This window comes from Zophobas morio, unplaced genomic scaffold (genome assembly GCF_036711695.1).
Source record: "Zophobas morio isolate AGI-343-1 ecotype UQ-CSIRO unplaced genomic scaffold, CSIRO_AGI_Zmor_V1 ptg000006l, whole genome shotgun sequence".
NCBI lineage: Eukaryota > Metazoa > Arthropoda > Insecta > Coleoptera > Tenebrionidae > Zophobas > Zophobas morio.
The window spans coordinates 10,171,435-10,197,228 of record NW_026972111.1 but is presented as its reverse complement, the minus strand read 5'-3'; the positions used below and the strand labels follow the sequence as shown (position 1 = coordinate 10,197,228).

The 25,794-nt window shown below is 37.7% G+C and overlaps 2 protein-coding genes and 2 long non-coding RNA genes across 4 annotated transcripts in view; 3 read left to right on the top strand and 1 right to left on the bottom strand.

Annotated features, from left to right (window-relative positions):
• Positions 1 to 25,794, top strand: part of LOC135123821 (uncharacterized) — a 183,826-nt gene that overhangs the window by 134,848 nt on the left and 23,184 nt on the right. The gene's annotated exons all lie outside the window — the stretch shown is intronic.
• On the bottom strand, positions 8,669 to 9,144 carry LOC135123081 (uncharacterized). Its single transcript, XR_010279538.1, has 3 exons — positions 8,948 to 9,144; positions 8,809 to 8,891; positions 8,669 to 8,750 (listed from the first exon to the last, which is right to left on the bottom strand). It is a non-coding gene; the product is annotated as an uncharacterized LOC135123081 (long non-coding RNA).
• Positions 9,618 to 12,460, top strand: LOC135123080 (uncharacterized). Its single transcript, XR_010279537.1, has 4 exons — positions 9,618 to 9,770; positions 10,040 to 10,320; positions 11,462 to 11,669; positions 12,159 to 12,460. It is a non-coding gene; the product is annotated as an uncharacterized LOC135123080 (long non-coding RNA).
• On the top strand, positions 19,854 to 20,863 carry LOC135123563 (uncharacterized). The gene is made up of 3 exons (XM_064048351.1): positions 19,854 to 20,307; positions 20,364 to 20,547; positions 20,613 to 20,863. The coding sequence occupies exons 1-3, from the start codon at positions 19,984 to 19,986 to the stop codon at positions 20,861 to 20,863; spliced, it is 759 nt and encodes a 252-aa protein (XP_063904421.1). The 5' UTR covers positions 19,854 to 19,983.

Below are 25,794 nucleotides of genomic sequence, written 5' to 3'. Positions count from 1 at the left end.
TCTACTGCTAAACTGAGTGGCAGTTTGGGATCGGGGAATGTTAGTGTTGTTATGTTAGCTAGATCCGACTTACATTTTTCGAAAGCTCTCTCAGCTTCCTGATTCCAACGTAACTCGGCGTTTTTACTTGAACACCCTTGAAGAAGGTTGTTCAGGGGTGCTTGGGTATTTGCTGCGCCATTGATCCATCTGCGGTAATAGTTTAGCATTCCCAAAAACCTCTGCAAGTCTTTTGAAGTTTTTGGTTTTGGGAAAGTTCTTATTGCGCTGACTTTCTCTGGGAGCGGTTCCAGGCCTTTGTTTGAAACCTTGACGCCAAGGAATGCTAGCTCAGGTACGCCAAACTTGCATTTTCCTGGGTTGATGACTATGCCATGTTTGTGCAGACGTCGGAGCACTTCCTCCACATGTTGGACATGTTCTTGTTCTGACGTACTGGCAACAAGTATGTCGTCTATATAGGCGTAGGCGAAGTCGAGTCCGTACAATGCTTGGTCTACAAATCTCTGGAATGTTTGTCCAGCATTTTTTAACCCATATGGCATCCGCAGGAATTCGAAGAGTCCGAATGGTGTTGTGACAGCTGTCTTTGGTCTATCGCTTGGATTTACAGGTATCTGAAAATATGCGGTTAATAGGTCCAATGAGGAGAAAATTGTCTTGCCCTTTAAATTGGCGGCGAAGTCTTGGATGTGCGGCACTGGATAGCGGTCGGGGATTGTGACTGCGTTAAGACCGCGATAGTCCCCGCATAGACGCCATGTGCCATTGTTTTTGGGGACCATATGCAAAGGGCTGGCCCAAGGTGAGGAGGACGGCTGTATGATGCCATTTTCCCTCATGCGCCGAAATTCTTCTTTGGCGATTCGCAGCTTGTCAGGCGGCAGTCTTCGGGGTCTACAGTGGGCTGGGGGTCCCCGAGTTGGAATGTGGTGAACCACGTCGTGTTTCGTTTCGCGTGGTGTTGTTGTAGTTCGGGTGACCTCTGGGTACTTTTGCAGCATCTGTTTATATGTTGCACTCGCACCTTCGAAGACTGCGTGGATCCCGTGTTCGTGAGCGCGCTTCAAACACCCTTCGACCGAGAGCGATGTGCGCGAGTCACTTATTTTTTTGTTTTTTATGTCCACGCACAAGCCATAATGTTCGAGAAAATCTGCGCCGATTATTGCGTTCGTTACCTCGGCGACTATAAAGGTCCACTTGAATTCGCGACGAAGTCCAAGGTTTAGTGTGACGGTTATTTGACCAAAAACGCGGATTTCCGAACCATCGGCTGACTGTAGTCGCAACGAGGTGGGTTCACGGGCGCACTTGTGTTTGAATTTGGCGGGCAGAGTGCTGATATCGGCACCTGTGTCGACGAGAAAGTGTGTCTTCGAACCTTTGTCGACAATGAACAGGCGTCGGGACGCTTGCCGGGCCACCGCAGCTGCCCTTATGTGCGGCCCTCGTGCCCGTTTTTTTGAAAGCTGCATGGACGTGTGCACTTATTGGCTTTCTCCCCAAATTTTCGATGATACCAGCACTGCTGGTCCTCTCTGCTTCTGCTTCGACTTCGAGTTCGCTTTTTGCTTTCCCCTTCGAGCCGTTGCATCAGATTGTCCATTTTTTCCAGGATTCTTGACATCATCTGCATCATGTCGACGTCGCTCGAGCGTGATGGACCTGGTTGCGGAGACCTTGCTCGTGCTTCCGCCACCGCTGCCGACGGGGTGGACTCAAGTATTTTGTCGGCCACTTCTGCCACCTTGTCTATTTCGACTTGTGTAAGCGACACAAGGATCGGTTGAATGGATACCGGCATCTGTTGAATAAATAATTCTCTTAACGCTGTGGCATGTGTCTCAACAGCTGTGAGGGCTTCCTAGAACCCAACTCTTGGCCACCTAACAACTGCTTTAGTCGCTGCGTCTCGGTGATGCAGGTGCGACTGACGATGGCTTGTTTGAGACATGTGTAAGGCTCCGTGTCGTGTGGCTTCAAGATGACGTCGGATACTTCGGCTGCTACATCGGGTGGTAATATGGTGAGCACATGGTTGAAACGTGTCTCCTCTTTTGTAATTTTGCTGATCTGGAACTTTGCTTCTACCGTTGTGAACCATAGGTCTGGCTTGGCTGGCCAGAATGGGGGCAGTACGAAATGGGTTGCGGCAGACGCGTGCGTTTGTTCGCTTTGTTCATCGTCGCCAGCCATCTTGTTTTCTCGTCCCGGTGCGGCGTGGAGTTGCTTGACCACGTGGCTGGGTTTTTCGCTCTCCTCGCGTTGATTTGCCTTTTAGTCGGGGTCACCAATTTGTGGGGTTGATGTTGGTCAGGACTCAATAACTCTCAATCCCCAACAATTAACAATTTATTCACAAAGGTTCACACAAGAGAAAATACAAAGCAGTGTTCATGTCAGAGCGAGACTCTCAGAAGTACTAATTCTCACTAGCCCTCTCGTGGGGGGAAACGCCGCGGTCAGGTCTACATAGATGGCGCCACAGATGTCATTTATATTTTGAGTATTCAATAGACTCCGGAACTAAACGCATATTTTCATATGATTCCTTCATATGCACAGCATGTGCAATTGGCACCGATGTCAGTTTATTGCCATTGTGGAGGAGTACAGCTTTTAAACTTAATTTAGATGAATCAATGAATAAACGCCACTCATCTGGCTGATGTTCGATTCCTAACGTGTTCAAAAGCGCATCAACATTATTGCAAAATGCAAGGCTATCTTTCATCGAGTAAAATTCCACGTATGGTTTTTCACGATTTCGAAAACTCGAAATCTTTACTTCACTAGATAAAAGATTCCATTCCTGCAATCGGGAAGCTAATAGTTCTGATTTAGCTTTACTTAAATCCAAATCCCTGATCAAGTTGTTCAGTTCTGCTTGTGAGACTTTGGAAGAACTATAACTAGATTCCGAATCTGTGAGGTCAACGACAGACATATTTTCCACCTCTGACCAACCACTTGCCGAGCCAGCGTTTTGTGGACACTTTGGAACAAGAAAGTTTATTCCATGTGGCAATGACCTAACCAATGAAGAAAGATTCGGATAGACCAGTAATTTTTTTTTTACTTCCCGAGCGTAAGCAAAGGAAGTATTGTAATCGAGTCCGTCGGCCGACTCTCTACTTTTACATTTTCTCGATCTGTCATGACCCCTATAAGACGAAGAAATAGGTCTCCCGTTTCCGTCTGTCTGTACGTCTGTCTGCCATCCCGCATTTTCATTAGACAGATAATCCCCGAAAGTACTGGACCGATTGTTGTGAAAATTTGTATTTATATATATTAGGAATATCATGTATGTAGATGGTAAAACGCTAACCAAAATTTGCCTAATCATGCCCACCAATAATGTGATGACGTCACTTCAAACTTGTACATAGTAAATGGGTTTTAAATTGTATAATAATAAAGTTTATTAACGGTTTTTACCTTTACATAATATTTGTTAATCTAACACTATAGAGCGAACGGACAGTTTAAAAGAGGAAAACTTATTACAGAAGAAATCAACATTGTAGCAAACAGTATTACAACTTGCAAGAATTCCATTTAAAGGAGAGAATAGCGCATAAAACTGATTACATGTATCAATATAGAACAACGGAGATTTCCTAATAACGTATTGAGGCACATTAAATTTAATAAGATCTAAAATTCCAGGACAGTCACAAATATTGTTTAAAATTTTATACATAAAACAGATTTTTAAATAGGTTCTGCGATCATTTAATTTACTTAACCCTAAATAAGTCATTGACATGTCAGGAGATTTACAGATATTGAGAGGAAGACGACGAGATATATACTTGACAAATTTAATTTGAACTAACTCAAGTCTATCAACATATGTTTTGTAATAGGGAGCCCACACTACGCATCCATACTCTAGAAAGTCATAACAGTCTCTCCCACTTAACTTGAAAACACATACACGTTGATAATGACAAAATACTAACTTTGAAAACAAACTATGCGAATTCCAATACATTAAAACAACTTAACGGATAAACAACGCCTAATTGAAACACAAAATTTCCATGTCATAATCACGAGTCCAATTGGGTTTGTGTCTTAACCTCTGAGGTCTCCTTTGCTGTGCTTGGTCATAGTCGGGTTGAAGTTCTTGTCTAGTTCGTTCTGGATCTGCTGGCTGATCATTCAATTCGGGATTAACTGGCGGATGTTCTTGAAGATTACAAGGTTGTGGGTCAGGTTGACATCGCACGGCCGCTTTTGGAATTCTTGGGATGTCGAAAGATTGTGTCGGACCAAATCTCACCCTCTTATCTGGCTTCTGCACAAGTGTTGATTTCAACTGGTTGACGTGTCTTTTTATCATCCTTCCCGAATCTAGCATAATCTGGTAATGGTATTTCCCTAATTTCTTTTTGACTTCCCCAAATTGCCATACATTCTTGTTTGCTATGAAAAGTCGTACTTGCACTCTTTCCCCCTCTTGAAACGAACGCGACGGTCTTGCAGGAGTGTTTGAATATTGCGGTCGGTACGGGAATATAGCATCTAATCGGATTTTCATTTTCCTATGGAGGTACAATTCCGCTGGTGTTTTCTGGTTGTTTAATGGCGTTGCCCTGTACCTGAAAAGAATTTCTTGCACTTTCATGCGGATTGATCCTGGTTCGTTGATCATTGCCGCTAATCGTTTCTTGAGTGTTTGCACGTTTCTCTCTGCTAATCCGTTTGTAGCAGGGTGTCCTGGAGCGATAAATTTACAGAAGATGCCTGATTTCTTGCAAAATTGTTGAAATTCTTCGCTGGTGAAGATTGTAGCATTATCAGAGACCATAACGTCTGGAAATCCGTGCCTTGAAAAAGTTTCTTGAAGTAATTTTATTGTTGATGACGAAGTCGGAGCTGCTAAACATGGTTCGATCTCCGCCCATTTAAATTTAGCATCGATAATAACTAAAAAATAGTGATTTTGATATGGGCCTGCGTAATCGATGTGAATCCTTCCCCAATTTTCTTCTGGAGAGTCCCACGGATGCAGTGGAGCCTTCGGAGGATTTGACTGGTTTAGTGCACAACTTTCGCATCCTTTCACCAATCTTTCTATGTCACGGTCAATGCTAGGCCAATACACATAACGTCGTGCAAGCTGTTTCATCTTTGTGATTCCCAAGTGTGTTTCGTGAAGTTCGTTGAGTATGTGAGAACGTAGTGAACTTGGAATTAAGACTCTGTCTTTTCGGAAAAGTGTACCATCCAGCAGTGTATATTCGGAATCTTCGGCCTGGTTTCTGAGCTTGTGAAGAATTTTTCTGAGTTCTGGATCTTTTTCGGTTTCATTCTTGATTGTCAGAGAAGTTACTTTTTCACTTGAAATCTGGAAAATTGTTTCAGCAAATATTTGATTTACTTCTTCGCCAATAAGTTCATCACTTGACGTCCCCTTTTTTTGAACTGGAATCCGGGATAAGCAATCTACATTTTGATTTTCTCTTCCTTTTTTACACTGTACGGCATAATCGAAACCTGAGAGGAAGGAAGCGTATCGAAGTAATCGTGACGAAGTCATTTGCGGGAGGGCTTTATGGGGATGGAGTATCCGTGATAATGGTTCGTTATCAGTAATTAGTAGAAAATGCTTGCCAAACAAATAGTTGTAGAAATGAGTTATTCCAAATATAATGGCAAGTGCTTCTCGGTCTAGCTGGCTGTAGTTTCTTTCTGAGGTCGTTAGTGAGCGCGATGCGTACGAAATTGGCCTTTCAGTCCCGTCAGTACTATGACTCAGTACTGCGGCTATCCCTGTTGGACTGGCATCAGTTGTCAAAATCAGTGGTTGATTCGGATCGAACGGGACGAGTACTCGGTTGCTGCAAAGTTCGGATTTTAATTTCAGAAATGCTGATTCGCAGCTTGCTGTCCATTTCCAAGGTTCTCCTTTCCTTAACAGGCATCGAAGTGGATAGGAATTCGTAGAAAAATCTGGGATAAACCGTGAATAGTATGTAACAAGGCCTAGAAATTTTCTGATTTCATCGACATTAGAAGGTCGTGGCATTTCTTGAATGGCGCGTACTTTTGCTGGAGACTTGCTTACCTTGTTAAATTCGATAATATGACCAAGATATTCAATTTTCGTTTCAAAAAATATGCACTTATTCTTGTTAACGTGAAGATCGTACATCGAAAGTCTTTGTAAACAGGAATCTAAGTTTTGTGTACATTCTTCTACTGTTGTTCCATGTATAATTATGTCGTCAAAATAGGATTCAGTCTTTGGCAGTCCTTTGAGAATCTGAGATAATATTCTGTTGAATTCAGATGGAGCCGTTTTGATGCCAAAACTCAGGCGATGCATTCGATAAGTACCTCGATGGGTTGAAATTGTCTGGATCTTGCTACTTTCTTCATCAACCCTGAGGTGTAGATAGGCTTTATACAGATCCAGTTTACAAAAATAACGGGAATTTCGAAGGCTGTTAAGAACGTCGTCAATGCGTCGTATTGGGTGGTTGGCCTGGATCAATTTTTCGTTTACTCCGCATTTGTAATCAACGCATAATCGGATGCCACCATCTTGTTTTGGAATTACTACCAGAGGTGAACCCCAATCGCTAGCGGCTACTGGGGAAATTATTCCCTCTGCTTCTAGAGAATCCAGTTCTCTGTCTACCCTTTCTCTGAGTGCATATGGCACATCACGTTCTCTGGTAAATACAGGTTTGACATTTTTTCTGAGGTGGAGATTTACAGTAAATTCTGGAACACATCCTATTTTTTCTTGAAAAATGCTTGCAAACTTCGTTTGAATATCATCTAGCGAACTTACAGCCTGAAGCTGGAAAACTGGAGTGTTGTTTGCTGTATCAAGTTGTTGTAAGTCGATACCTAATCCTCTTATCCATTGACGGCCAAGAAGCGCATCATGACCTTGTGGTACAAGATGGAGTTCGGTCTGGATTTCTTTTCCTAGGTGAGACTGTAAGGTGAACTTTCCCTTTAGATTGGATTATATTGCCGGAATACGTTCGAAAAGCAACTTGTGACTTCTCAATAGGCACTTTCAAATCTAAACGATTAAAAACATCTTCTGCTAATAATGAAAATTTAGCTCCGGAATCGACTTCAAAACGTTGCGCTTTCCCGTTTAATCTGACTGTGATAATGTACTTATCTGAATCTGCAACCATTTCATACAAGTCCACAATTTCACCTTGTCGAACAAAGACTTCAACTTTATTAATGCCATAACTGGAACTGGTAGCTTCTTCATGAGAAACTGTGTGTACTGTAGGACTATTATGTAATGCTGAGATCAACGTTGTGATGCAGACTTTTGCGATGTGGCCAACTTTTTTACAGGATTCACACTTTAATTTCTTTCTGTCAATTCGGCACTTATCTGCCTTGTGGTTATCTCTTCCACATCTAATGCACAAGTTTTCAATTCCAAGTGCTCGGTAGTCAAGTCGGCGTCGTGACTGGTCACTTCTTCGTTCTGGAGTCGGTGATCTGTAATTACCTTTTGAGTGAGAGCGGTTTCGAAAATGGTTTCTGGTATTAGTTATTTTATTTGTGTCAATGCTTTGCTGGCTGGTGTCATGGCGCTGCGTTAATTGTTGACTTTCAATTTTTGATGCTTCAAGAGCTGTAGCTTGTGTGAGGATTTCTTCAAATGTATTGACATTAGCTTGTAAGAGTTGCTCACGTAACCAATCATCACGCAGACCCCTGATGAACTGAGCTCTTAGGAACACTCCCGCTACGGATATTACTTTGTCACATTCGCATTTCACCGTAAATTCGGAGTCAGCAATATCTCTCTGTAGTGAAGCAACGTATTCGGCCACCGCTTGTCGTTCTTTCTGGAAAATATTTAAAAAATAATGCTGCGACACAATTGCACTCTTTTTTGGAGTTAGCATTTGTTTGAATGCTTTAACCAAATCGTTGTACGCCAGTTCTTTGATGGGCTTTTCAGGGCCAAGAAATGCTGTTAGGCTGTTGTAATGGGTTGAACCGATGGAGGCACATAAAAGTTGGGCAATTTTCGCTTCATTTGTAACGCCTTTCATTTCGTAGTAATTTTCGAATCGTTCCAGATAGCACGAGAATTTTTCATGTCGAGGATCGAAATTTTCAAATGGTGCAATACTGGAAAAATTTACAGAAGTATCTGGTTGCTTTCCGGGTTGCAATTGCGTAATAATTTGTGTTATTAAGGCTTGTTGCTGTGTTTGTAGCGTGTCCAAAAGTGGTTTGAGCATTTTTCTCTCTCGTCGCCAATATTGTTGTGTATTAACTCTGATCTATTTATTAATCAGGTATTGAAAATGCCTGCACACACCCGTCCATCTTTATTTACTTAACCTATCTATCCATATGCTCAGGGTGCCCAGACCAGTGGTCACACTAATCGCCAACAGAGGGACCCCGAAGTCGCCAAAATCTAAAGTCACTAGATATATAAAGTACCGCAATTGGGCGCCATATTGTGTCCGCGCCAAATTCAAAATAAATAAATAAAAATTAACGGACTCGATACTTGCGTACAAAGCGTAAATGTAGATTTCTTTCAAATAAACATTTATTTATGTTTAAGCGTTATTTGTTCAGTGCACTTAAACGCCATTGATAAACATAAGGGGTGAGTAAAAAATATAGATGAGAAACCTTGCAATACCAGTTTATTAACAAAATTTCGGCCGCAATAGTTTCCTTCCACCTGCTCACTTTGCTTCGAATTGTTGTTCAGAAAAATGTAACTAAAAGTAAATAGTATTTAACATTGTGCAATTACATATTCAAGCTTTAACAAATTACTTCGCAAATTCTGGAGTTGTCGTTCAAATCGTCCCGGCCTATTAAATTCTCCCACATCTCTCTTCTAGCCCTATTACTAACACCTGCAACAATTTAAATTGGTTGAGAAAACTCAATTGAAAACTTAGTTGTAACCTACCTGTTGGAAGACGAAACAATCGGCTTTTATTTTTACACAAAGGAACAGAACAACTTGGCATTTTAAAATAAAAGTCATAAAACACCACAAAAAAACACAAACAACTTTACAAAAAACACAAACAACTTTGCAAAACAGGACTTACGCCACGAGGTGATGCGTTAAAAAGCGTTTGACAATTAACTGACGTTTGTCGGTCGCCATATTGTGTCCGAAATATACGTTCTCTCTCTAACACATTGAAACATTCAATTGCGCTACTTTGGTTATCTAGGGACTTTACCAAAATCGCCAACCCAACATTTAAAATCAAAACGCCCCTAGGTTGTTGACTTCTAGTGAAAATACTTTTTATGCCATTTTTAAATATTTATTTTAATAAAAAAAAAAAAACATTCAGATCAATAATATAGTCTACATCACCTAAACAATTATTAAAACCAAATAAGAATAAATTGAAAATACATCAATAATGTTACACAAAAAGGGCTTACATTTGGAGTTACCAGAGATAACTTAGTTAGAAGTTATAAATAAATCTATTAATTTGTATCATGCATTTTGATATGTAAATATTTGTTATATAATGAAAAAATAACGTCAAGAACAGGAAAGTCCCTAGATGTAGGTTCTTCTAGTAACTTTAACTGTCACTGTCAAACGCCCATTGACTGTCAGGCAAGATGCCAAGTGTCAAACTGAATGTCAACTTGAGATTAATTAATCCAATAAGATTTTATAAATTAATGCAGAAAGTACTAAAAACAGAATCCAAATAAGTTTTAAGTAGCCGAACACACGTATGAAAAGCTAAGAATAGCAGGTATTTACCCATTCTTAAATATTTGTATCACAAGCTGTTTATACTTTTTTAGCCCACATTTTTTATTCAAAAAACTCTTGTGTCACATTAAAAATAACGTGTAATTCATTTTCATTAATTGCATCTTCACCATCACAGTTTGCGTAAACTATGTTGCTGTTAAAAAGTGACAGCATATGATCTGTTGGGGTAAAATTATTGCAACATATTTTACGATTAAAACAAAATATTTTGGTTCTAATTATGGCTTCTAAAGTGGTTAATTTTAGGCGATTTCTCACTTTGGTTTTTACGCTATTCATTATGGAAAACACTCGTTCTACTGCAGCATTGCTGAGAGGGAAAGTGAGCAAACGTAAAACAATAGTTGCCAACTCTTTGAATATTTGTTGACCTGCGCCATCAACATAATTGAAGACTATCGGCCAAAATTTCAAGATATTATTGGGAACATTTCCTCTGAATTCTTCTTCCCAAGTTACAAGCTGTAATTTGCGCCATTGATTCTCCACAGTATTGAGATCTTCACCATAAAAGAATGGTTGAAGAGGTAATTCAGCAAAATTTATTTTCTGTTGCTTGTTTAAACAACACACAGGGCTTAAAAGCTTCATCTTATGGAATATTTGTAAATTTGATGGCATTCTTTCAATGAATTCTTTTAATAGTGTTTGTAAACAATTGAAACACCTGACTTTAATTTCATTTATTTCTTGTTGAGGCAAGTTATAATTATTTAGTTCTGTCATAAAATAATAGCCTAAATCTGCATCTTCCACTGAAAGATATGCCAATTTATTATCTACAGCTGCAGCAATTTTAAAAAGAACAGAGACATTTTCATTAGATTGTTCGTCATTGGTAGTAAGAAATATTGGTTTAATGATTCGTCTCCCTAAAGATTCGACAGTTAAAAAATATTGTGAATATGCTGATCCGATGTCATATTCATTGGATTGGAATATCAGATTTAGCTTATTTGTATCTTCCAAAAGAGGAAGTAAAAACTTAAAATATAATAGCATTTTATTATCATTTAATATGTTAAAAATTGTTTTGGCTTTATAACATTTTTCCTTGTTACCAGCCATTTCAAAAAATAATTTTAATTCTGTCCAGTGTTCTAATAACCTTTTAATAACGTTATATCGTGAAAGCCATCTTGTTGCTGATAGTTTAACTAAATTTTTGAAGGAATTACTTTCGTTAATATTAATTGTATCATATAATTTCCGATATTCAATCTTTCGTAAAGGCGAATTACTAAACCAGTTGTATACTTCATGTGCCAAAAAATCAAAACAGCTTGGTAACTCTGTGCTGGCTTTAGAAACACAGAGGTGAATTGCATGACAAACGCATTTTAAGAGGCACAAATTTTCATTATTACTCTTTAAAAGTGAATAAACTGAATTATTCTTTCCACACAAATTTGCGCCTCCATCTGTTCCTACAGCCAGCATGTTATGAATTGGCAAACCTATTTTGTTAAAATAATGTGTTAAAGAATTATATAAATTTTGTGCTGTGGCCTTCTCTACCTCAATAAGGCCTAAAAAGTCAGTTGTTAAAATAGCGCCGTTGAAATACCGAACGCAAACCGCTAAATATTTGTTGACACTTACATCCGTTGATTCGTCAATGATACATGAAAATTTTTGATTGCCTATTGATGAAATAATTTCTTTCAGATATGATGCCCCAATTACGTTTCTAATTAAACCAGCACATTTCGTATGATGCAGTTTTAAATTGGTGAAACTACTTGAAGTTGGTGAATTCAGTGATTCTTGATTCAGGATTTCTCCCAGATGATCAACAGATCTAATAGATGAATGAAACAGGATGTGCATGGATAGTTTTAAATCAATTTTTTTTTGTTCTTTACCACCAGTTGAGGTAACTAAAATGATAATGTATACTTTAGTTTAAACTGTGGTTTGGTTAAAATCAACTTACAGTATTGTTTTACAGTGTTTTTTTTGGAATCACTCGGTTCTTAGCATTCGTTTGATGAAATTTTGTCTCTGCATGCTTTTTCAAGTCAGCATAATGGGCTCGAAGTGAGGTGTGGCAGAACATGCAATAAGCCTCTTTTCCATTAGAATCATTTTTTTCCTCTCTGAGCCAACCTATTGGACAGATTAAATAATTGATTACATTTCAAAGCAGTAATTGAACTGAACAATTATGTGACTACCAGCTAACTAACTACTACTACTTGAGAGAAATTTAATTAGATTTACCTTTCGCCCACGATTCTTCTGCCCATTTGGCTTTGTAATGCCGCGTATATTTTCCATGTTTTCCCATGATATTAATAAAAAAAACTTCAGTTTAAACACAGCAGAAATTAAATTATAACACAAGGACACTTTCCACTTTCAGTGAAATACCAAAGGAAAATGCACCATGAGAGTGGGAGAATTGTCGACTCATTAAAATTATATGGAGCGAATCTTGTGATCCAATAGTTTTTAAGTATTATTTAAAAATCAGTGATCAAGCTAAATTATAAGGGTGGGAAATTAGCGGTAAAACAATGGATTGGAAGATTGCAGTGCGGTGGAAGTTGTTCTTGCCGCCTTCAGAGGTGATTGGTCCATGGAAGGTTTTCAGGGGAAGCTGCGGGAAACCTTTATTTTTTAAAATAATTTTTATGTTTTCAAATTAGGATAAAAAAATCTAGTAACGACAATAACAATGTCTTTTATTTTCCTTTGTCGTAGTAGCAACATTTTTATATTTTTCTGACAATGGAGTTGCGGTTACATTGACCCTTCCAATGAAATGAGTAGGAGTGATCGAGAAATGAGGCAAACCAAATGGGATGAATGTAACAATTGATTTTTTTCAGAAGTCAACCTACTCGATCACAGATGGCGCAAAGTAGAAAAAGGTTAACATTCTTTGAGAGTGTAGTGGTAGATGATTACTACTCGTCCGTCTACAGATGGCGCAACACAAAAATGGAAAAATAATACAATCGCCCAAAATTCGCCAAAATCGCCAACTGGCGCCGACATAAAAAATACAACGCCAATCTTAAGCGCCAAGTCGCCAAAATGGCGATAAATCGCCAAATCTGGGCACCCTGCATATGCTCATAGAGCTACAAAATATAGAGAGTCATAACACGTATTGAGGCACATTAAATTTAATAAGATCTAAAATTCCAGGACAGTCACAAATATTGTTTAAAATTTTATACATAAAACAGATTTTTAAATAGGTTCTGCGATCATTTAATTTACTTAACCCTAAATAAGTCATTGACATGTCAGGAGATTTACAGATATTGAGAGGAAGACGACGAGATATATACTTGACAAATTTAATTTGAACTAACTCAAGTCTATCAACATATGTTTTGTAATAGGGAGCCCAGACTACGCATCCATACTCTAGAATGGAGCGTACATATGTAGTATACAAAATTACCAAAGTACGTAAGTTATTGAAATCTTTGCAGTACCTTTTAATGCATCCTAGCATTCTGTTTGCTCTAGCTACTATGTGCTCATGATGGGATTTAAAAGAAAGCTTGCTATCCAAAAATATACCCAGGTCCTTGATCAAATATGACACTTTAAGAATTTTCCCATTAAGTAAATAAGCAGGAGTCGACGGTGATTGTTTTCTACTGAAATTTATTACATGACATTTGTCATGGTTTAAAACCATGATATTATTATCGCACAGTCAGATGGTGAGACTAGATCCCTTTGTAGACGTGCAGTATCATTGGAGTTTTTGATGATTGCATATATTTTCAAATCATCCGCGAATAAGCTAAAATCACAGAACAAATGGTTACCAATATCATTGACATATATCGAAAACAGCAAAGGGCCTAATATCGAGCCCTGAGGAACCCCTGATGGTACACGCCGACTATCTGAAAGGCAACGATTTAATTTGACTTGTTGTACTCGACCTGTTAAGTAACTCCTAAACCATCTTAACAAAGAACCTTTAATTCCATATGCGGATAATTTCTCTTGATGGACCTTGTCAAAGGCTTTGCTGAAATCTGTATAGACGGCGTGTACTTCGAGGCCCTTAGACATAGGCATGATTATTTTATTAGTAAAGGGCAGAAGGTTAGTTAGTGTTGAACGTTTACGAAAAAACCCGTGCTGATTGGTAGTTATAATATTACTAAAAATCGAAGATATATACGCAGAAACAATCGATTCAAAGATTTTAGTGGGGACAGATAAGATGGAGATCGGTCTATAATTTTCCACATTTGATTTGCTGCCAGATTTATGAACGGGTACAACGTGAGCTGTTTTCCATATTTGAGAAAACACACCTGATCGCAAGGATAAATAAAAAATAATTTGCATAGGAAGAGCCAATGAAGATCTACATTCCCTATAAAGCCTTGGAGGTACATTATCAGGTCCTGCCCTTTGTTGGGATCTAATCTAGCCAAAGCATCAAGAACATCACTTAATTCAATGTACATATCGTTCACATGCATTAACCCTTTCAGCCCTGAGTTTATTTACTCTCTATTAAAATTAAACGCTATGCATATTTGGGACTATCTTCATATCCTTACCACAAATTATTTTTTTTAGAATTTTCCAGGCGCCCATAAGCCCTCTAGGAAGCTGTGGCATTTGCCACCACTAGGTTCCAAAAGATGAAAAAGTACTATAACTATTGCATATTGATTATGATTTATTTTACATGAAAATTCTTAAAACAATTATTATTTTTATTGAAACACATCTGCCCTTACACGTTTCAAGTTTACATCTTTGCTCGTGGCCCTCAACATAAATTGGCCAATGAGCAAGATTATCGAAACGTACATCTTCAACCGGTGTACATTGTTTTTGCCTTTTGGGACTTTCAGCTGAGGATGCGAGTGGAGATGCAGAACGTGATCGGGGTCTACCTACTTTTGGAGTTCTCACTAATGCCTTTGAAAAAGCCAAAGCTTCAGCAACATCGAACGTAAATTGCAATAAATCTTTTTGTTTTGTTGAACCAGATTCTTTACTTGCATCTCTTCGGTATTCCAGCCATGAATTGCAAACGGCGATGTTGAAGTAGTGGAAGATTATGCGGAGGGTCCATTTTTTGGAATGAATGAAGGTGCGATACATAGCCACCAAAAAATCGCTTTTTTCTACTCATTAAGGTTGAAGTTTGTCATTTTCCCATCGCTGGCAGTGGATGAAATTTCATTTCACCCTCTAGTGGAAAAATACTCGGCCGTCTACGATTTTAACGGGTCGTCCAGCCTGAGCGTTTCGCAGCTAGCGAAACGTGTCGCGTATCGCCTGCACCGACCGCACCGTCCGCTTCGCGCGCTTCGAAAATCATGACGCCTAGGCTGGACGACCCGTTAGTGTTTGACGTTTAATACTGCTAGTTTACACAAGTGAAAACAATGAACATGAGTGAGACTGACGAAGTTTCTGAAGAAATTTTGAATGCTGCCAATGCGGCATTTTCGAATCTGATACCCGAAAAGTCTAAAAAGTTTTATGAGCTAACATACCGAAAATTTATGAAGTGGAGAGAGAGAAAACAATGCCGTTCATTTAATGAAGACGTTTTTGGTGCATATTTTGGGGAGTTAGCTAAAGACAAGAAACCGTCCACACTGTGGGCACAATATTCGATGTTAAGGGCGATGCTTGTAAATAAAAACAACATAGATATTTCGAAATATTTAAACCTACGAGCATTTCTGAAAAGAAAATCCGATGGGTATCACCCGAAAAAATCCAACACTTTCTCCAAAGAACAAATCATAAAATTTATAAATGAAGCACCGGACCATGTTTATTTATTGACAAAAGTAATTCAAACATTGTGGATCTACATAAGTAATAATTTCTAATTTGTTATAGGTGGTACTAGTAATTGGTATTTCGGGTGCTTGCCGCTGCGATGAACTTTATGGATTGAAATTAAATAACATGGAAAACGGTGAAAACATAATCATAACACTTCCAAATACTAAAAACAAAACTTCGAGAAAATTCGTTATTCCTGCTGAATATGTTGATCTGTGCAGGAAGTATTTTGCACTCCGTCCTCCCGCTTTAGAGAGTTCAAGATTATTTTGCAATTATCAATCAGGGAAGTGTACAAAACAATTTGTTGGAATAAATAAAATTAGCGCAATGCCAAAAACTATAGCCACATATTTGAAATTAAGAAACCCTCAAGAGTACACGGGCCATGCATTCCGCAGAACTTCTGCGACTTTATTAGTGAATGCAGGCGGCGATATTATGATGTTAAAAAGACACGGTGGGTGGAAATCATCCACCGTAGCTGAAGGATACATCGACGAATCGTTATCTGCAAGAAAAGATATTGCAAACAGGTTGTTTATAGATAAACCATCAACTTCAACAAGTGCAGTTATTGATACAGGAAGCAGCCAACTAAGTTTAAACAAAGATACAAGTTCAAATAATACTTACGATAAAAGTGTAAATATTATTGGTGATAATTGCACAAATTGTTCTATTACAGTTAATGTATTTCAAAAATAAAATACCTACCATAAACAAACATTTATTTCCTAATTTCTTAGAAAAAATAGTATATGCAACTCGCGGATGAAGAAATTTCAACGGCTCGAGTTTCTTTTTCGCACTCGCTCGTTGCACTCGCTCGTGTGAAAAAATCACTCTCGCCGTTGAAATTCAACTTCATCCACTAGTTCCATAATGTACTATTATCTACTCCCCCCATGCTTTTATTATACAGTCTAATAATAATTGATGGTCTTTCAATAGGAAGGGGCGTTCTTTGTTTTTTATCCCACCGCCTGACTTGGTCAACTGGATCTTTAGCAACAAAATTGGATGTTGACAGCTTTGTTGTCATACCATTTCACAGCTACGATATCGTTGTCTTGGGTGATGCAATATTCAGACGTTCCTCTTCCCATTTTTTTTAGCTCGTTGTCGGTCTTCAAAATGCATTTTCCCAAACGATTGGGTCGTACTGTACCAGCCGCAAAAATTCCTTTTTTTGACAATTGTTGTAACACTTCTAGTGAATTAAAAAAATTATCAAAATACAGTTTATGGCCGCGATGTCCTGGTAATCTTTCAGCGAGGTGCAGAACTAACGTCGTAGAGTCGTTGCTGAAAACGTATGATTTAGTTCAGGTAAGGTTGTACTGCCTTGATAAACAATGGATCGATATATGATACCAGACTCTCCACATAAATTATAAACTTTGACACCACATGGGTTAGGTTTTCCTCGAATGTACTGCTTGATAGATAACTGCCCTTTGAAGGGTATAATAGTCTCATCTAAGCAGCAATTTTCTTCGGTTTGTAATTCTTCACACCTCTTCTCAAAATGTTTTATTATGGGCCTTACCTTCCAGAGTTTATCTTTTTCATTCTTGTCTTTATTTACATATGTAATATGTAAATTGTTTCGAAGAGATTCGAATCTATTTCTACTTAGTCCGATGTCACGTACTAAGTTGAATTGGGTTTGTGGTGCCCAATAGAGACGAAGTCGCGGATAATTAATTATTCCCATAATAATATGAAGCGCCACAAGTCGCCTTATTTCATTTTCCGTTGTGTTTAGACTTTTTCCAGACTTAAAAACCGAGTATATATTAGTATATTCGGCCAACTGGGTAAATATCTCCAAAGGGAAATACCGACTGAAATACTCGAACGGAGAATCTGGCGTAGAAGTGCTGTTATCATCATTGTTTTCTGGGATAAAACTTGTATTGGGTGCTACAATTTTTTTTTTCCTCCAAGCGATTGTAGTTTTCTTCTTTTGGCGCTTGGAAGTACTGGCAACCGGCTCTTCATCTGATGTCTCTTCATTATTGTCAGAGTTGGCATGTTCACTGTAACAATTATCTTGATCATCATTGTTGTCTTGATTATCGTCGGATTGATCATAGCCTTCTTCAGTTTCCTCTTCGTCGTCTTCAATTTCTGAGTTATCATCTTGCAGAGCCGATATTGCTTGGTTTGCGCTTTGTAATGAAATTTGCATTCTCTTCTGCCCATAAAAGCGAATCGATGGTATTTCATTTTCTATGTAGAAAAAGAAATAATAAAAACGCGTATTCTACAATTGTACAAGGCCAACTAGATTCATACTGCTTAAACGCTGTATAAGGCCTCGTCACTCGCGCTTTTTAAAGTTCCTATCAAACGTACCGAAAGTGGAGCAACCTTGTGGGATTTTAATAGTTATTTACGTGGCAAGCTTAGTAAATTAGCCTTTACGGGCGAGCCGGAATGTTTGCAGGGCGAGCGACGTAGGAGCGAGCTCTGTAATCCGGTGAGCCCCAGTAAAGGCTAGTTGCAAGCGAGCCGCGTACAACGTTTTACTTCCTCTTGCTGAAAATCCTGAAAATGAACAACTTTGGCATCTCTAGAAATTTTACTTGAAATTACAGTCATAGAAATTATAGTCATTTTTCATAGTTTGCTCCGGTAACTATGGAAAATTGAATTGTTTGAAAATAACGGGACTGTCAATTTGTAAATTCGATTAATAATTTAAATAGTTTAATTTTGTTTCTGAGCTCTGTTAATTGTGGAATTCGATGAAGATGAAGAGTTTGAAGGTGATTTTAACGTTAGTATTAGCACAGTATTAGTGAGATTAAGAAAAAGGCCGACGCAGCGAATGTGTGTTGGATTCCGGTGCTGTCATGATAACGTTTTACAGGCAAGGTGCCTGTAAAGCTGCCACGGTAACGCTTTACAGGCAGGGTGCGTGTAAAGGCTAATTTACCGAGTTAGTTCAGACGACAGTAAACGAGCTTTAACAAGACAAGAGGAAGTAAACAACTTTGATATGCCACCAAACACCAAGTGTCACTGTCACTGTGATGTGACCAAGTGTCACTGCCAGAAGTGGTTGATGTCAGTGTTAAATAGAAACTCAAAACAAGCAAGGAATAATACCATAATAAGAATAAACCATTTATTAAAGCTTCAATACTTTCCTGCTTTGGGGTTTGTTGTCTAATATTTTTCTTTTTAAAGAATCTGTTTTTTCTAGACATATATTCGACAACACCGGTTTTGCTACTGTTAGGCCCGGTTGTATAAAAGCATGTCAAGTTGCATGTCAGCTAACACTCTGTCAACTTTAACAGATTGTTAACATTGGATTATTTGTGACATCGTTTTATAAATAATTTGCGCACGCTAGTTAACTGACAAACCTTTGACAACGAGTTAACATGGGATCACGTTCGAATGCTAGAAATTTTATCGTTTAGCAATTTACGTTGGTACGAGTTCCCGCGTTGACATTTCCCTCCAAAATGTCGCTTCAATTTGTAACTTGCATTGTGTGGTATTGCCGTTTTGAGAAGATAAAATGCAAGATTTAACAAAAAGAACCCCTAATTTTTCTGCTAGGGAAAAAATTACATTTTTGAATATAGTTGAAAGGTAAGTATAACCTCGTTCGGTTTTACATGTCTGCTATATCCACTCCTCTTTCCCTGATTAAGGTATACCGTCGTCTTCGTTGATTCACTATTAAAGTCTCTCCAATTAGTTACAATCGTCCGACTTGTCAAAAGGGAAAATATCAAAAGATGTCACCCCCTTCGGGAGTTACAGGAACCTGTAATTAATCCGTTTTGTCACGCACCAAAACAGTTTGTGCTTGAATTGATATTATCAAAATGTCCAAAAAATATTGCTCTGTGCCTGTTTGTGGGGTAATCAAGGATCCTAGAGACCACAAAATAATGCACAGATTCCCTTCAAACACTGTGAACAAAAAGTTGTGGTGCAAAAAGGTTTTTAATGCTACAAGTAGGTACCCCAACATGAATCTTTTACCTAAGGGAATGTATAGCCATTAAAACCATTTCAGGTGATAATATTGCCAATAATTTATACATTTGTGGTAAACACTCTTGAGAGAAATTGTTATTATTCAAATAAAAGACTTAAACCTGGCTCTGTTCCTACTTTGTTCCTCCATGGTTCCAAGTCACCGCTACCTGTTCCTACTTCTTCAAGCTACCCAGCAAGCACTAAACGTGATCCAGAATGCAACTTCATAATTCCTGTGACACATTCCGATAACAATGTAAACATCTCAAAGAAAAATTTTCCTACTGCATATCCCTTTGAAGACCATCCACGCCCATGGCGTTGTGACTTTGGCACCGGTATCGAAATTTTGCCTCTTTTTCGAGTAAAAACCGAAATACATGATGTCAAATTGTGTCAAAAAGTCAGACCATGACAGACATTTAGCCGACATTACAGATTCCTTTCCCTCCCGACGTATGCGCCCTCACATGTCACATTTAAGGGATTGGAGAGACTTTAATAGTGAATCAACGAAGACGACGAGGTATACTATTGAAAATAAAGGCACGTCATGTGTTATTAATGAGAAGAAAAACAGAGCGTGGGACAATATAACACATGAGTTTAATGCAGAGACTGAAGTGAGCAGGAGCGTAAAGCATTTGAAATTGCTATACGCTAATTTGAAAAGGAAAACACGAAAAGATGTCGCGGAGGAACATGTAAAAACTAAATTATTATCAAAAGACCATACTACGAATTTACTTATTGTTAACAGAAAGAACAATATTTAAAGGCAAAGGTGGTTGATGAGGAGGACAGGCGCGAACTTAATAGAACCGGTGGAGGCAATTATAAGCCGCAGTTGTATGAAACAGGCGCTCAAAATTTAGCTATAATAGAAGACCAAGTGCAACCTTTACCAAATTTTTTCGATGATGCTGCGAACTATTTTCACGATGGTAACAGCATATTTTAGTCTCCAAAGTGTTTAATACCTTTGAGATCAACGCATTTATTATTGCAGTACCTACAGATATTCCTGGGTGTTCTGGTACTCAACTTCGGGCACCGACTCCTGATTTGGATCCTGGAGATGTACCAGTTACTCAGCCTGTGCCTGAGATAAGAGCCACAACATCGCGCCGTACCAGGATTAGAACAACGAGAAACAAAAATGTCAATTACAAGGAATTATACTTCAAAAAAAAAAAATCAAATAGCTTGCTTCGAACTAAAATCCAAACGGCAGCTGCATGTTTTAGATTTAAAAATTAAACGTAGAGTTGGAAAATTTAAATGCAAAATAAAAATAATTTTTCATTCATATTGGCTTTTCTTTAACACAATTTTAACATACATTAAACAATAATTTAAAGGTCTGCAAAAACTGAATTAATTAGGGCCACTCGAACTGCTGTGTTTTCGTTATTAAAAATGTGCAATTCTGGATCTTCATCAACATCTTGATCTTCACCTTCAAAAAATGCGTCCTTTTCTAGAATGCAAATGTTATGTAGCACTGCACAAACGACAATAATGTGGAGAGTTGATTGAAGTTTCATATTTAATCCTCTAGACAAACAAGGAAAACGTCGTTTCAGCACTCCAAAACACCTCTCAATACAATTTCTACTGGCCTTGTGAGCCGCATTGTATGCTCTCTCCATACGGTTTCTTGGATTCAGCAGTGGTGTCAGTAAATAACTGCAACATGGGTAGCCATTATCACCTAATACAAAGTCTGTTCCGTATACGCCCGAAGCTAAATCAGCACACAGGGGTGAGTCATTGAAAATGGTGCTGTCGTGAACGGAACCAGGCCAACGAGCAATAATGTTTATGATTTTTAATTCTGAATCACAAACTCCCTGAACATTGATTGAGAAGTACCCTTTGCGGTTCCGAAATCGTTCGGCTTGCTCACCTCCTGGAGAGAGTATTTTGACGTGAGTGCAATCGAGAGCACCTGTTACTTTCGGAAACCCACGAATGTTGTGAAATCCAGACTTAACTGAACGTCTTTCTTGGTCAGTTACTGGCATCTTAATGTAACGAGGTTTTAAAGCTGCTATAACATTACATACTCTGGTAATGATTCTACTGGTTGAAGATTTATGAATGCCAATATTGTCCCCGCGCACTTGTTGAAATGATGCACTTGCCAGAAATCGTAAGGTAACAAGGAGTTGCAATTTTCCAGAAATAGAGTGATTTCTTTTTGTTGCAGGTTCCAGGTGATGACCAATCAGATTGAGCAACTCGTTGAATGTGTTTTTGTTGATCCTATACCTTTCCTTGAAATCCATATCATCATATAGTTCAAAAGGATCCTTACGAACGAAAAAGCGTCTTGGACGGCGTATTCTTGCTGCTTGCAGTCTCCCTTCTTCATCGCTTTCGTCACTCAATGAAGACAAAGTAGATGTCGACATCTTCTATTGATTTGCATGAACAATTAAGCTAAATACAACATATTACTACTGAATTACGTTTATTTTACCTCAAAACCTATCAGAAACCTTGTCCTTAAAACTTCAAGCAAACACAAAATCGCAACTTAATTGATGACGGATGACTAATTAGCTGACAGAAAGTTAACTAAGGTTTGACATGATGTTAACTTTGACAATAGCTTTATACAACCCAAATCCTGAGTTAACACAGGTTTGACATATTGTTAGTTAACACGCTGTTAACTGATTGTCAACTGCTTTATACAACACTTGACATTAGCAAACGAATTTATCATTGGTTTAACAATTTGTTAAAGTTAACAAAGGCTTTATACAACCGGGCCTTAGTATCGTCGTCTTCGTTGATTCACTATTAAAGTCTCTCCAATCCCTTAAATGTGACATGTGAGGGCGCATAAGTCGGGAGGGAAAGGAATCTGTAATGTCGGCTAAATGTCTGTCCATGGCCGACTAGTATAAAGATTATGGCCTGTCCAAGAGGTACAGTAACGGTCATTTCTACGGAACCACTCGATAAAAAGTCAAGTTGGTAACCCTGTCATCTAGTACTTTACGCCGAACGCGGTTGGTAGCGGTAGTTGATATGGCAATCGAAACTAGCACAACACGAATGTTTCGGTTGCCCTCAGTTATGCCGCACTGTATCCCGTGCAGACTGTATGTTCTGTTAATCTATTTATTAAAATAAAATATCTACATTGACAATGGGGCCATCTAGCCTGTCAAATTTTTGACACATATGTTTTCCCCCAGCATGGCCGACTCCATTAATCTCTAAAGAGATATGGCCGTTCCATTTGGCATTTTTTGGCAAGTACGGAAAGTATGCCATGAAGTGACCCTAAACTGGCGGACTCTGGTGGTCCTTACGCATATTAATTTTTAATTACAGATTTCTTTATTGACTGACATTGATCTTTTATCCTAATTTGAGCGGTAATTGCAAATAAATCGTCAGACATGAAGAAATGTTATTTATGTGGGAACAGTACTAAACCTTTCTTTGGATTTCCAGCTGACAAATATTTAAGAATCAATTTGTGTAAGAATATTGAACAACGTGCAGATATTTATTCCGCTTCTGTCTCTTTTTAGCAGGGTACATTATAAAAAAATTAGATGACAAATTTCACTGTGATGACTGTCTTTCTCCGCTATTATCATTTGAACTTCCTGGACCTCTCTTAAAATTAATTTTTTAACAAGATCGTGGGGGACTAACTTATCCGAATTCTCGTTTTGTAGGGGTTGTGAAACAAATATCGGACATTGCTTTGAAAATGTTTCCACTTTTAAAATTTGAAAGAGCTTGTGAACAGTTGCTGAACATAATATTTCCTCACCTAGAGAAGAACCCTCTATTTAAATGTGAAAAACGTAAACGTTTAGTATGTAAATTTGTTGTAACAACAACTGTAAAACCTGTTTTGAACAACATATGTCTTGAAACCACAGACTGATTAGTCAATGGTCAAGACAAAATTGTTGCAGCACAAACCAGTCAGCAGAAAGGTTCTAAAGTTGTAATTTTCTTTTTATTATTATTTAGTGCATAGGTATTCAGGGATATCTACTTACATTAATATGATTAGAATTTTCCATTGCTATTTTTATTTATTCCATTTGATATAATAAAATGAGTTCTGTTATAAACATTCCTGAGCTGAATTTATTTGACGTTATTAAATTACAAATTGTCAAAATTTAATGTCAACTTGATCGGTGTTGTATTTTTTTAACATTTCCATTGTCAGATGGCACCACTTTAGAGAACTTTTCAATTGTTTGGATAGAGAATTTGTAAATGCCGATTGGAACGGCCATATCTCTTTAGAGATTAATGGAGTCGGCCATGCCCCCAGAAACCCGTCAAGGTCACTTACACCAAACAAATTTTGAAAATTTACACTAGGGAGTGGTTCTATAGAAAAGATCGCGACTTTACATAGATAACATAATACAAATATAGAACGCAAACTACCTATCTTTTTTTTTCCCTCAAACGCTAGCACCATCTGTTGATTTGTGGAGGGTGTAAAATAGCATAGCCTGCTAGGTCTTACTGCGCATCTGTATTTAATTCTTTTTAGTAATTCTGATTTTTAAGATTTTGAAATAAATAGATATTACAATATGAGAAAAGTTTTATTTTATATTTTTCATATGCAATTTCTTTTTGTACATTTCCACGGCAGCCTTATAAATTTTGTTTTTATGTAATGAACACCTAGTGTCTTTACCACTTAAAATTAGATTAGCTCCTTTAACAAACATAAATATCGTTAAGTTGACTATTTTATTTACAATTTCCTCTTCAATTTTGTGTCTGTGTTCACAAGTAAATGAAAATTTAACGCGATTGGAAACTACTACTAAAATTTTGTTTTTAATATTATTGGGACAAGTTATATTACCTAATACTATTCTTGCTATGTTATAAACCTTGTTAATACTTTTTATAAAGTCGGGATTACAGTACTGCAATTTTCTCCGTCCGGGCAAATAATTTTTGATCTGCAGTGTTCACAGTTTAAGTTTTTTAAGGTTTTGACGATCCAGCCAGAGACGTAACCTATTATGCTTTTGTGAATTTCTTTTTCTAACTGAAAATCAAGAAGTCCTGAAATATATTTATCCACATTAAATACTTCGGTTGAAATTTCATGACTTTTGCAACTGTGATTTTTTATGTTGTCTACTAAGTTTCTAATATTGAATAAATCTGGAACATTAGTTTCCTCGCAGTTTGTCCCTATTGCTTTTGATCCAAAAAATTCTCGTATCATGAGTGATTTAAAACTATCTCTAAACTGTAATGCTGTGGGATTAATAGCCTGATTTCGTTGATTTCTAATTTTGCCAAAATAATTTTCTATAATGTCTTGATTTAGAGATCTAGTTAAAAAAAATTTTTGATTTTCCTTCATAAATCAGTATTTCATACAATTCTAAAAATCCTTCCAAAGTGTATATCCAATTTTTCAAACTTGGCGGCACAATTTTCTTTCCATTTTTGTCAATAAAATACATATTTTTCAAATTTTGAATCGCTTCTTTCCAAAATGTTGTATGCCCAGAATTTTTGAACACACCTCCGCGAAGAGGCTTGCCAGCATGTGAACGAAGTGTGCCACCATTCACACTATCGAAAAGTTTATCAAAAAAATTGACGATTTTCGCCGTTCCTAGAGCTTGTTCTTGAAGCTGACCTAATACACAACATATTTAGTCGGATTAAAATTAAATATAGCCAAAAACATACCAGTTTTAACTAATAAAGAAATAGTTGAGGCCATAGAATGGCTAAGAACCTGAGTAGCGTAGCAGACTTTCATTTTTGGTATTTTATTGGTAATAACATGTAAGTCAGTAATCTTTTGCAGAGCTCGTAATTCACCACAAGGCTGATCATTGAAATAAGCGTCTAAAATATGTTTCCATTCCGCTTTCAAAATTTCATTATTCGTTTCCCATACCAAATCTTTAGTTAATAAATTATTTCTAACACCCTTGATAAGATGTGGTGGATCATACAGAGGAATAATTTCGTCATTACCAATTATAATTCTTCTTTTTATTGTTTCGTTACGGCTTTTATAAATTTGTTGCGATTGTTTTAATAAGAAATTTATAGCAGCTTGATTTGGTTTTCCTTGATCACAGATTATTGCTTTGACTTTTAACCTACAATTTTGAACTTCAGTGACTATCAGTTTTATTACATCGACTAAG